The 13,988-nt window shown below is 39.3% G+C and overlaps 1 protein-coding gene across 2 annotated transcripts in view; it reads left to right on the plus strand.

Annotated features, from left to right (window-relative positions):
• The window catches only part of STRIP1 (striatin interacting protein 1), a 102,251-nt gene that overhangs the window by 56,815 nt on the left and 31,448 nt on the right, over window positions 1-13,988 (plus strand). For both annotated transcript variants that reach the window (XM_053706788.1, XM_053706787.1), the window contains exons 13-14: window positions 13,337-13,408; window positions 13,503-13,577. In XM_053706788.1, coding sequence (XP_053562763.1) covers window positions 13,337-13,408; window positions 13,503-13,577 — 147 coding nt within the window. The remainder of the gene's footprint in view (window positions 1-13,336; window positions 13,409-13,502; window positions 13,578-13,988) is intronic.

Raw genomic sequence — 13,988 nt, forward strand, 5'->3', positions numbered from 1 at the left:
TAGTAGCCTGAAGTGTTAGTGTTATCACTTTGTTACCAATATATAGCATAAGTGGGACGTAAATGCACTCAGTTTATGGTTGTGTATGTCAGCTGTCAATTGAGACGCAAGCCGCCTTTTTAGGGGTGTGTAAACTCTGAAGCATTTTGATTGGTTAGAGGAGGTTTTTAAGCAGCAGGCTTTTCAGAACATGTATTATAGCCTGATGAAACTGCTCTGTGTAGCCGAGAAATGCGTTGCTTCATTTTAAAACATTTTAATAAAATTGTTTTACTTTTACCCTGCTGGAGTTTGTTCTGCCCTCTTTCCCACATTGGACTGTTGTTAGTTCGAGTGATCAGAGTCATACACACTGTCTACGGTGACCTGTTTTTCCTCCTGTAAGTGTCCAGACTCTCGGAACACAGAGAGGAAGGTGTGTCTCTACATTGGGATTCTGATTGGCCATACACAATACGCTCCGGACCGAGGATTTGCTGCTGCCTACGCTGGTCTTCCGGGCGACGCTGAGGTCCCGGTCTGCTCTTTCAGGCACGCCATAGTGCCGCTCTGTTTGTGATTATAGTTTCTCACCCTCCCCATACTCTGTTTGGGTTGTTGACGTTATTACCCTATTGGCGCCTTCCTTTCTCCCGCTATCTAGTTCAGACACGTGGTGCCTTTTTATGTCTGGCTGGTCCGGTGAGGGCGCCTAGTGATCACAATATTATTTGTGTTGTTTACTTGTTATTTTGCAAGCTTCAACTAGCATCCTGAGAGGACTTAATCCGTAGTTGCTTAGGGGCATGGGGGATTGGTTCAGTCCTCATTCGCCTTTCAATCTAGTGGGCCGGGACTCCACGGCGACATGCTCAGTAGTTTCCGATTTTTCCGGGGTTTTGCCTTTCATTGTCTCTTTGGAAGTGTCCTTTTAGTACTAGTTCCTTTTAGAGATTCTCTTCCTTTGGGTCCAGACTTTCTGGACTTCGTCCGTTTTTTCTGGCATCTTTGGCCGCTTAATTAGGAAGTGAAGGCCGTGTTGCTCTGTCTCCATATCAGGGGCGATAGGAGGTGTTGTCTCTTTTTCCAAGCTTTTTGTTTAGGGGATGTTTTTCTGCCTGGGTTTGGGATGTTTTGCATTCTTCTCCCTTGGGTGTGGTCCTCTGGATTGTTTCGGGTGACTCTGTTCTCGTTCTCATTTCCTTTGTGTTGCCCTTGGGGCCTTTGGGCTCTAGAGAAATTGCGTGACTTTGTTGCGGCCTAGCACCTTGTTAGGGGGTTGTTGACCTCCGGCCAAGGGTGCTCTCTTCCCTTTGGGCTGGGAATTACGAGGGAGTCCTGTACCCGTTCTCCGTGTTTCCTGGTTATCATCCCCTTTGAGGTCTGATTGCTTCAGACAGGGTTATCATCTTGTTCATTCTAGGACGATTCTGGATCCAGGGTTCTTGTCTTGGATCCTTCTTGGATGTCTGGAGACTTATGATCCTGTGGACTGGTTCGGGATGAGCCAGTTTTTTCAGGGACCCTATGTTGCGACTGGGCTTGCAAGCAGGAAGGCCAGAGTTCACATCCACCTTTGGGGACTGGTTGTAAACTTTAAGGCCTGACTTGTCCTTCGGACGATTGTGCTCCTCTTCATGGGGAGTTTTTTCTCTGTTGGGTCAACAGTGGTGTCTGGATGATATTTTCATTCAGTCTTTGTTTTGATCATACTATGGCTTCATGTCTTGGGGACATGTGCGCTGTTCTTATCTGTGCCCTTCCCTTTTGAGGGGATAGTTTGTCTTCCTTATGAGCTGAGGTTTCCTCTCTCTGGATGGTCTTTGTCCTGCCATGTGTGTAGGACGTTGGATCAGGTGACTTATTTCTGTAAGGGGCAGCTCTGCTGCTCTGTGGGCTATGTTCCACCTGTTGGAATTTGATCTCTCTACGTAGAGACTGTCTAAGAGAGCGGTGACAGGTCTTCCTACGGATCTATTGCACTTTTCTCTGTTCCAGGTCCCAGGGGGTTCTTCTTGGGAGTGCCTTATTTTTGAGGAGCGGATTGGGTTGGCACCCAAGCTCTGTTGAGGTCGGTGAGTCCCCCCTTTTTCTTTCCATTCCCTAGAGACTTGTGGTTGGGGTCTTTCTGTCCCCCCTGTCTATAAGACATGTGTGTCGCTTGGGCTGGTCCGGTGTTGGAGCAGGATCTGAGATTTGTTGCTCTGCTAAATTCGTCCTCTGAGCATTCGAGGTACGGTAAGCCTCTTGAGATTTCTCCTTTGTCCATGTTCAAGATTTGTGGTACGGACTGGCGGCTCTTGGATAGCCTGCAACGTTATCTGCTGGTTAGTGGATACTTAGCAATCTGAAGGATCCTATCTTCAGCTGCTTTCTGCTTGCCCTGCAAGTATTTAAGTTTCAGAATAATTTTTTGATGACTGCAGCGTGCAGTGTTTTTGCTTCAGGTGTTGTTCGTCAGACCTATCTGAGCTTGCTGCACAAGGTTTCGTTTCTGAATATTTCGGTATTCTGAGCTACCTTTTTGCGACTTGGGGACCTTCGTCTTCAGTTGCTTAGAGTGCGGTTGCACTGTGTTAGGGGAAGATCCTCTCTGTTTCAGACTCCCGGCCTTATCCCGTGGTTTCTGTTTTTCTGGGGTCTGGGCGTTGCCTCCCCTTGTTTCTATTAGACTGGTCGGTCTCTGTTGTTCTGGAGTACCTTATGCTTATCTGGACAGCTAGCTCAGCATACTAATGCACTCTGGCTACTCTGCGCTGTAGCAAAACGAAGCCTTTCCTCCTTACGAGGTTGATAAAATGAGCAGCGCCTTGAGTCCCTTAAAGGATTACTTTCTGTTATAATTTTTAAGCTAAACAACTAACATATTAAAGTTAATAAACATTAATTAAAACCTACTGACCTATATTTTCTCTAAAACGAAGTTTCATAACGTTCTAAAAGTTATATCTTTTATTCGCCGATGATGTCACGTTATCCTGCCCACTATTTTCAGCACTGCATGTTCAAAATACTTAAACCAATAACTTTGTGTTTAAAGCGCCATTTTGAAACCTAGGTATTGTAAACGGATTGGTACAGAGCAAAGGATACCCACGGAGTGGGTTTGGAAAACAATTAAATTTGCAGACAAGATTTCTGATATACGGTAGAGATATGTTAATGAAATGCTATTGATAAAAAGCGTATTTGTTGTAGTTAGTTAGTAACAGGCATAGAAAATATTTACTTACAGTGGCCCTTTAAGGGGGATTAGCCGTGCTTTACAAGTACAATCATGTTTTCTCCGTGCCTTTTTTTTTCTTCTTTGTGGTAAGGGGTGTGCCTTTTCTTAGTAAGGGGTGTGTTGTTGGAAGACCGACTGCTGGGTGACGGTGTCTCTTGCAGGCTGTTGTCTCAGTCGAGTCTAGTTCCTGTGGTCTCTAGCAAGGCTATGGACTATCTACGGGTCAGTGTCCTGGGGCCTTTTCCTTTTTTTCAAAGTTTCGGACGAAGCGCGATTTTGTTGGGTAGGAGTTTTCAGGCCTGGTGCCCTTAGAATGGGCCACCTCTTGTACCCTCCCATTTTTGCATTCAGTGTCCTCTATAGCTTGGGTATTGTTTTCCCAGAAGTAATGAATTCAGCTGTGGACTCTTTCCATTTATGAAGAAAAACATAAATTATGCTTACCTGATCATTTTCTTTTCTTCAGATGGAAAGAGTCCACAGCTCCCCACCCGTATTTTTTCTGTGGGGCGTCTGTTTTTTGTTCTTCTGGCACCTTTTCACCCTATTTCTTCTACTGTTCCTTGTTCCTCAGGAGAATGACTGGGGGATGAGAGGAGTGCCCAGGGTGTCTTTGCCTCCTCCTGGTAGCCAGGTTCTGAATTCCCAAAAGTAATGAATGCAGCTGTGGACTCTTTCCATCTGAAGAAAAAAACATTATCAGGTAAGGTATGTTTTTCAAGGGGAATATATATATATATATATATATATATATATATGTATGTATGTATGTATGTATGTATGTATATATATATATATATATATATATATATATATATATATATGTATGTATGTATGTGTATATATATATGTATGTATGGGTAGAAGAAGGGAGGGGCGCACAGAAAGACCAGATCCTAGTGCAGTATATTATGGCAGCTTAGTAAAACACACACTTATATACAGGTGGGCACTCACTTGGTACAACCTCAATCCATATGAGGTAAGATGCTGGCGTGGAGGCTCTGTATAGCCTGAGGTAGATACTAGAGTTGTTTCCCTCTGATTAGCATAGCAGTCCGCTTCCCCTTTAAGACAGGTGTTCTCTCACTCCTTCTATTCAAAGGACCTGTCCGTATCTCCTGGATCCCCTTTCTAAGCGGCTCCTTGTGTCCCCCGGGTACAGAGCCGTGTGTTTGTACAGTGCGCTCCGTCAATCCGTAAAGCCCCACTGCCTCATTCAGTATAATAACCCATTCAGTTGCTCTCCCTCACACAGTAGAACCGCGCTCTGTGTTTCCCTCTCTTGTTGTCTGTCAGTTTCTCTGTGCACCCCCTGTTTTATATTTATATATATATATATATATATATATATATATATATATATATATATATGTATGTGTGTGTATATATGTGTATATATATATATATATATATATATATATATATATATATATATATATATATATATATATATGTATATATAAATATATATATATATAACTCGCCGGGTTTAATAAGGATAAAGTTTTATTCCTTATGAAGTAACATTTCAGAGTTTTACCTCCGTTACGTTACTTCATAAGGAATAAAACTTTATCCTTATTAAACCCGGCGAGTGCCTTCCTTTTTGCGATATGTTGGATCTGTGAATTGTGCAGGATCTCTTTGATGTGCACCCCGGTGGTTCAAAGGTTACCGTGAGTACTAGGCCATGCTATATATATATATATATATATATATATATATATATATATATATAATATATATATACAGTACATACACATACATGCATGTAATGTCACTTTCTGTTATTTCTAGGCCCTAACAATGATGCTAAAAAGGAATTAAAGGGACAGTGAACCCAAATTTTTTCTTTCGTGATTCAGATAGAGCATGCAATTTTAAGAAACTTTTCTTATTTACTCCTGTTATCAATTTTTCTTTGTTCTCTTGCTATCTTTATTTGAAAAAGAAGGCATCTAAGCTTTTTCTTTTGGTTCAGAACTCTGGACAACACTTTTTTTATTGGTGGATGAATTTATCCACCAATCAGCAAGAACTACCCAGGTTGTTCACCAAAAATGAGCCGGCATCTAAACTTACATTTTTGCATTTCAATTAAAGATTCCAAGATTATGAAGAAAATTTGATAATAGCAGTAAATTAGAAATTTGCTTAAAGGGATACTAAACCCAAATATTTTCCTTCACGATTCAGATATAGAAGTCAATTTTAAGCAACTTTCTAATTTACTCCTATTGTCATTTTTTTAATTCTGTTGCTATCGTTATTTGAAAAGCAAGAATGTAAGCTTATGAGCCGGCCCATTTTTGGTTTAGTGCTTGCTGATTGGTCGCTAAATGTAATCCACCAATCAGCAAGCGCTACCCAGGGTGCTGAAACATAAATGGGCAAGCTCCTTAGCTTAGATTCCTGCTTTTCCAAATAAAGATAGCAAGAGAATGAAGAAAAGTTGATAATAGGAGTAAATTAGAAAGTAATTTAAAATTGCTGCTCTATCTGAATCATGAAAAAAAATAATTGGGTTTAGTATCCCTTTAAAATGTCATGCTCTATCTGAATCATGAAAGAAAAAAATTTGGGTTCAGTTTCCCTTTAAGGAACTACATAGTTAACATTGATGTAATTTCCTCTAGTCTTTCAACACAAAAATCTGATATAAAAGCAATAGTTTTCTTAAAGGGACATTAAACACTTTGAGATGGTAATATAAAATTATATAGTGTATATATAAAACAGCTCTGCAATATACTTTCATTATTTATTTTGTCCTCTTTGCCTGCAATTCCATTCTGAAATTGTGAGCTTTTCAGTTCATGTTATAAATGGAAGTGCAGAACACTGTTAAATCCAGCACAACCATTGGCTGCACACTCTAGTGACCTATTTATAACTGACTCTAATTGGCCACAGCAGAGAAGGTAACACAAGTTACAACATGGCAGCTCCCAGTGTTTTATAGACACTAAAACTTTACACTTATTTTGTCACTTTTTAAACAACTAATGAAACTTTAAAAAATACATCTACATGTTAGTCATGGACTAATCTTTTCTTTGAATGCATCATTCTATCTAGCATGTATTTAGTGTTTAATGTCCCTTTAAATCACTCACATACTTTTCTATGACTATTCTGGCCATCATGCCCTAGTAGTTAAGAATATAAAATCTATCGCCCTTTCTGCACCACATTCTGTCTCATCAGCCTTTGTAGCAACCAAGGAATGAGCTAAAAAAAACAATAAACTTGATTTTTTTTATTTTTAGAAGCTTTATTGACACGCAAATATAACCATACACATTTCTCATTACATAGACAATAATGGTATATAAATTAACAGCATTATGAAATTCCAAAAATATCAAGAACCGTATTGTCCTTTGAGAAAGTCACTCGTATAAAGCTTAAGGAGATTTTCCTCTTTTTTATCAAACCAAAAACAAAACAATTAACAGAACTAAAAATAACATAACATAAATTCACTTCTCATCTGGAACAACCGTAATACAAATTTTAGTATGAGATTAAAGCATTACAGGGCTGGTCTTTACTTATCAGCTGTGTCTGAATGAGATGGGTTAATGGTAGTGCTGTCTAAATTCTCTTGAGGTGTATATACTGTGTGGATATATGTTTCCTAATAAAGGATCATGGCACATTAGAAGTCTAACCTATTGGTTTTGTGATAGTGGTATTTCTCTAAAGATAGGAGGGTAGTTACGTTCTGCCTCCAACTTATCGTTGATGGTGCCACTTGCTGCTTCCATAGTCGCGGAATCTGTTGCTTGGTGCTACTATGCATGATATATACAGTAATAATGTGGATTTATACTTGCATTTAATCCCTGGTGGCCTATTAAACAATAAGATCCTGTACATCCTGCCAGAAGGGTTGCAATATGGGGCATTCCCACCAGATATGCAACAGTGTGCCTACCTGCTTACAAGTTCTCCAGCAAAAAGGGTCTGCTTGCTTATAGATTTTAGATAGTCTACTAGGGGAAAGATACCATCTTCCCAAGAGTTTCATATTAGTTTCAGTGATGCTTACAGACAAGGGTGATTTACCCATCTGCTGGAAAATAATGTTCCAAGTCTCTGTATTTTTATACCCATTTCCAACTCCCAAGCTTTAGTATACGAGGGGGAATTCTTGGAATGTATGTCTGTTAAAATCTTATATATTGCTGACAGAGTGCCCTTCATAGAACTAGTTGACCCACATAAAAGTTCAAAGGGAGTGAGGTTTCTAACCAAGTTAGGTTTGTCTTTGTTTTGATTGATGAAGTGCGACAATTGGAGATACTCATACCATCTGTGAAAATATGGAATACCCTTGTCTATTAACGATGCCTTTGCTACTATGGTCCCTTGCTCTATTACCGAGTGGCATGGCAGACCTACTGCTATATTATATGAGCTATCCGCCCAGATATGCTGGTGAGAGGGAAATTTTGAGTTATGAAGTATGGGAGTGAGCGGTGAAGGAATTGTAGAAATACCATGTCGAGGTCTGGTGAAGACTTCCCAAACTTGATTCTTTTTTATGTATTATTGATATGACAATACAGCATAAGGAACAAGAATAAGTTCTATTTTATACATTTTCCTGAAAATCATTTAATTTAAAAACAAAAGCAAGCATTGTCCTTGCTTGTATGGAATTTATTGGTTTTGCCATATTGTGATGCAATGCTGTTCTCAGTTTGTTTATCTACTGGCCTTTTCTCATTCCTTTAAGAGGTGGATGATCCAGATTCCAGATAGAATGTTTTAATCTTTGACTTTCCTTGTTAAAACCAATTAGGATGGTACAACCCACTGACCCACAAACGGTAAAGGATCACATATCTTATGGTAGTGGCCGTGGCTAATAGCATATATGACAGCTAAATAGCTAATATACACATATGGTGGCTAATACAGTAATAATTACTGTATTAGCCCCCATATGTGTATGATAGTAGCTGTCATATGAGTGTATTAGCCAGTGCCACTGCCACCATATGTGTGTATTAGCTAAGCTGCCATGCCATATATGAGTAGGGTAGTAAGTATTAGCTAGCTTATATGGTAAAAATAAATTAAATAATAATACAGCCAGAGCCAGGAATTCTATTATAAATAATTAATCTGCCATATTTAACAGACCTACCTCAATACTTCTGTAGTACCGCCGCCACCGCCGTGGCCATCTGGATGGGCGTCACTCACGTGGCTCTGCAGCCCTCAATTTCAAAATAATTCTTCAGTGACGTGACAGTCAGTCGGCTCACGAGGTGCCAGCATCAACACTGCACGTGACGTTTGTTTCCCTCTTTCCCTCAGTCAGCTCCTCCACCGCTGTCGGACCGCCCCCTCCAGGCTCCATGCCACTGACTAACTGTCTGAGACTGTGCACGTAACGCACACCGCACAGTCTCTCAGTCAGATGGGCCTTATGCGCTGCCGATGCACAAGTTAGAAGTTCACGTGAGCTACTGAGCTCAGCTGGCAGCACATGCTGCATAATAGCATTGCTGCCTAGTGCGTGCCCAATAGTATATTATAATATTAGCAAAAATCATGCTGCTAAATAAATTGATACATTTACACAATTTTAAATATGGTTTATATGTAGTAGGAAGTCAGTGTCCTGACAGTGTGTCACTCAGTCAGTGTGGCATGTGCGCTGTGCGCACATAAATAATTTTTTACTACTCTGCCGGTAGGCAGATCCAGCGCCCCCCTGCTGCAGGCGCCCTAAGGTGGCTGCCTAGTTGCCTTACACTGGCGCCAGCCCTGCACAGTTACATTAAAGGGACAATCAAGTCAAAATAAACTTTTATGATTCAGAAAGAGCATACAGTTTTAAGGCACTTTCCAAATTACTTCCATTATCAAATTTTGCACAGTCTTTTTATAAACCATTTTTATGGGGAACAAGATCTTACTGTGCATCTGCACAAGCTCACAGGGTATATGTATACTAGTCTGTGATTGGCTGATGTCGGTCACGTGTTACACAGGGGCCGGAAAATGGGAGAGAGAAAAAACAATTTGTCAGAAAAAAAAATCTGCTTATTTGAAATTCAGAGTAGGTGTTAAGTGATTATCTAACATATGAACCTACCTAGGTTTAGCTTTCAACAAAGAATACCAAAAGAACAAAACTAATTTCATGATGAAAGTAAATATTTAAAATTGCATGCTTATCTGAATCATGAAAGTTTAATTTTGACTAGACTGTCCCTTTAGGGTGCTGTGTGCTCAGAGAGAATGAAAAAGTTATATAGCTTTTAGAATTACCTTATTTCCCAGATGTACAGCAGCCAGTCAGTAACTATACTACTGTGGTCAGCATGTGCCACTCTATAAAGTGTCTGCACAGGGCTTCTAATCTTTACACTGGACTCTTTCAGAATTGCCTTATTTCCCAGATGTACAGCAGCCAGTCAGTAACTATACTACTGTGGTCAGCATGTGCCACTCTATAAAGTGTCTGCACAGGGCTTCTAATCCTTACACTGGACTCTTTCAGAATTACCTTATTTCCCAGATGTACAGCAGCCAGTCAGTAACTATACTACTGTGGTCAGCATGTGCCACTCTATAAAGTGTCTGCACAGGGCTTCTAATCTTTACACTGGACTCTTTCAGAATTACCTTATTTCCCAGATGTACAGCAGCCAGTCAGTAACTATACTACTGTGGTCAGCATGTGCCACTCTATAAAGTGTCTGCACAGGGCTTCTAATCTTTACACTGGACTCTTTCAGAATTGCCTTATTTCCCAGATGTACAGCAGCCAGTCAGTAACTATACTACTGTGGTCAGCATGTGCCACTCTATAAAGTGTCTGCACAGGGCTTCTAATCCTTACACTGGACTCTTTCAGAATTACCTTATTTCCCAGATGTACAGCAGCCAGTCAGTAACTATACTACTGTGGTCAGCATGTGCCACTCTATAAAGTGTCTGCACAGGGCTTCTAATCTTTACACTGGACTCTTTCAGAATTACCTTATTTCCCAGATGTACAGCAGCCAGTCAGTAACTATACTACTGTGGTCAGCATGTGCCACTCTATAAAGTGTCTGCACAGGGCTTCTAATCCTTACACTGGACTCTTTTAGAATTACCTTATTTCCCAGATGTACAGCAGTCAGTCAGTAACTATACTACTGTGGTCAGCATGTGCCACTCTATAAAGTGTCTGCACAGGGCTTCTAATCCTTACACTGGACTCTTTCAGAATTGCCTTATTTCCCAGATGTACAGCAGCCAGTCAGTAACTATACTACTGTGGTCAGCATGTGCACCTCTATAAAGTGTCTGCACAGGGCTTCTAATCCTTACACTGGACTCTTTCAGAATTACCTTATTTCCCAGATGTACAGTAGCCAGTCAGTAACTATACTACTGTGGTCAGCATGTGCCACTCTATAAAGTGTCTGCACAGGGCTTCTAATCCTTACACTGGACTCTTTCAGAATTGCCTTATTTCCCAGATGTACAGCAGCCAGTCAGTAACTATACTACTGCGGTCAGCATGTGCCACTCTATAACGTGTCTGCACAGGGCTTCTAATCCTTACACTGGACTCTTTCAGAATTACCTTTTTTCCCAGATGTACAGCAACCAGTCAGTAACTATACTACTGTGGTTAGCATGTGCACCTCTATAAAGTGTCTGCACAGGGCTTCTAATCCTTACACTGGACTCTTTCAGAATTACCTTTTTTCCCAGATGTACAGCAACCAGTCAGTAACTATACTACTGTGGTTAGCAAGTGCCACTCTATAAAGTGTCTGCACAGGGCTTCTAATCCTTACACTGGACTCTTGAACAAAAAAATCCAGGGAGTGGATTATACAAAGAAAGGAGCAGTGCAAATGCAGGTCAAGTGTTGTTTTTTATTGTGATGTAAAAATAGCGCATATTTGTTCTCAGACGTTAAACATGGAACATTCTTTCCCGCTCTGTGTGTGGACTCCTATTGGAATGTTATTGCCTCTGTGTGCTTTTACTTCCCTAACATACTCAAGAATGAAAATCCATTTTAATCTTCTTTCTTTTTATGTGGTCAGCATAAATCCTTCTCATTAAACAAAACCTGATCCAGTGGTCTGGAATCCTTTCAGTTTATTGCATTGATGGGTAGATGCTTAAATTAATAAAAACAGTGTGGTTTAAAGGTAAGAATATTATATTAAAAGGATATTAGTTATTTAATAGAGGACCATCCGTTTAAAGGGACACTGAACCCAAATGTCTTTATTTTGTGATTCAGATAGACAGAGCATGCAACGTTCTAATTTACTCCTATTATCAATTTTTCTTCGTTATCTTGCTATTTTTATTTGAAAAAGAAGGCATCTAAGCTAAAGAGCCAGCCAATTTCTGGTTCAGTACCCTGGACAGCACGTGTTTATTGGTGGGTGAATTTATCCACCAATCTGCAATAACAACCCAGGCTGTTCCCCAAAAATGGTTTGGCATCTAAACTTACATTCTTGCTTTTCAAATAAAGATACCAAGAAAATGAAGAAAATTTGATAATAGGAGTAAATTAGAAAGTTGCTTAAAATTTCATGCTCAATCTGAATTACGAAAGAACAATTTTGGGTACAGTGTCCCTTTAACTTTGACTTTCCATGTCTCTCTAACCCTATTTGCAGGGGTTAAATACTCAGAACGTTTTCCTTCGCAGGGGTGTAGACACATAGAGGTGCAGGGTTGCTAGTAATAAATTAGAACATGTCATTTTTAGACACTTTGCTCCTGTCATGTTTATATGGCTCTGTATTAGAGTCTGTTAACCTGTTTGTGTGCTCTTTTTAAAGATTATTTAAAAAAAAAAAATTTAAAAAAAAGATTACAAAAATATATATGTTTTCTCTATAGACTTAAGAAATGTTTCATATTCCATAACAGGACATATTAGTAATACAATGTACATAAATTAATCATTTATATTTATAGTCATTTTTTCCCTCAGAACTGATTTTTATTTAAAAAAAAAAAAAAGTCATATTATACCTCCTAGAGTTGTTGTATTAAAGGGAAAAAATTATTTCATGATTCAGACAGAGAATACAATTTTAAACAACATTCCAATTTACTTATTTGATCTAATTTGCTTCATTCTTTAGATATCCTTTGTTAAAGAAATAGCAATGCACATGCATAAGCCAATCACATGAGGCAAATATGTGCAGCCACCAATCAGAAGCTACTGAGCCTATCTAGATATGCCTTTCAGGAAGGAACATCAAGAGAATGAAGCAAATTAGATAACAGAAGTAAATTAGAAAGTGGTTTAAAATGGTATTCTCTATCTGAATCATGAAATAAAAAATAAGCATTGACATTAATATGGCACACTTCAAAGACCTCCATGATATGGGCCTTTTTCAGGCTCTGTAGCACAGCATGCGTATGCCTTTTTGTGTATCAAATGTGTGTGGTTTTTTTTTGTTTTGTTTAGTTATTTGTTTTTGTGAGGTGTATGCAGCTGTTAGATATGAGTGCATGAACCTGTTTATACCTGTATGTGAGTATAAATGGCATAGTGCTGTATGTATTAATTTTTGTATTGTACATTAATCTAGTCTGAATATGCAGCAATTTGCGCAATACCTTGTACCACCCAGATTAATCTTTTAAAGGGACAGTATACCCCAATTTTCATATGACTGCATGTAATAGTCACTACTATAAAGAAGAACTGGTACTAATCTAAAAATCCAGTATAAAACCTTTTAAAAACTTACTTAGAAGCTCCCAGTTTAGCACTGTTGATGATGTTAGGCTGGGACACCCACTGAAAGGGGCTGGGAAAGCAGGAAGAGCAGACACTCCCCACCTCCCCCCTTCCCTGTGTATGAAAAGCCAGATAACATAAACAGGCTGCCTTCCCTTTATTGTCTTTATTCATCATACCCACTTTATAGCACTGCAGAATCTGTTGCCGAATTGCAAAGAAAGATGGTAGACATGTTGTATATAATGTTCTATTATTAAGCTGTATGAATACAGAGCTCTGTGGCTACCTTTCTAACTACACGGCTGTGAACACACAGATTTGTGCAGGGTTTCTTCTAGATTGGACTGTTCTCTAAATGGACCTTCTGTTTGTTACAGCACAAGTACATATCAGTTGCTGAAGTACAGATTCGACTGGAGGAGGAGTTTATGAGATCCCCACTTTCTGGGGTATGTGACGTATTTTGCTCCTTTTTGTTTGTTTTGTTTTTTTAAGTCTGTAACATTTCATTTTTTTATAACCTTTCTTTTTATATGTATTCAGGGTGAAGAGGAGGTCGAACAAGTTCCTGCAGAGATCCTGTACCAAGGGCTTCTTCCTAGTCTGCCCCAGTATATGGTAAGGGTTCTTGGTATGGACATGAAATCCTATAGCAAATTTGTATGTTACCCGGTAGTATAAATATATATATATATATATATTTATATCTGTGATGTCTGTACTTGCTTATAATTCATTAGGTACCTCATAATACCAAGTAGGAATGTTAGTGCACAGATTCTGGAGAAATGCAGATTTGCTGCGTAAGGTAATAGAGGGTTGAGTGAAAGGAGATGGTTTAAAGAGTTTTTAAATGATATGGAAAGTATATATGGATCCTTTAACCCGACGGGACAAAGAAGCGGTATGAATGGATTTTAGATCAGGGCAATAGCATATGGAATTGTAATGAACAGCTGTATAGAGATGGAGGCAGGCTTGAGAGTGGATAATATGAGGGAATGGGTAGACAGGGAATATAGTCTATAC

The sequence above is a fragment of the Bombina bombina genome, chromosome 3 (assembly GCF_027579735.1).
Source record: "Bombina bombina isolate aBomBom1 chromosome 3, aBomBom1.pri, whole genome shotgun sequence".
NCBI classification, from domain to species: domain Eukaryota; kingdom Metazoa; phylum Chordata; class Amphibia; order Anura; family Bombinatoridae; genus Bombina; species Bombina bombina.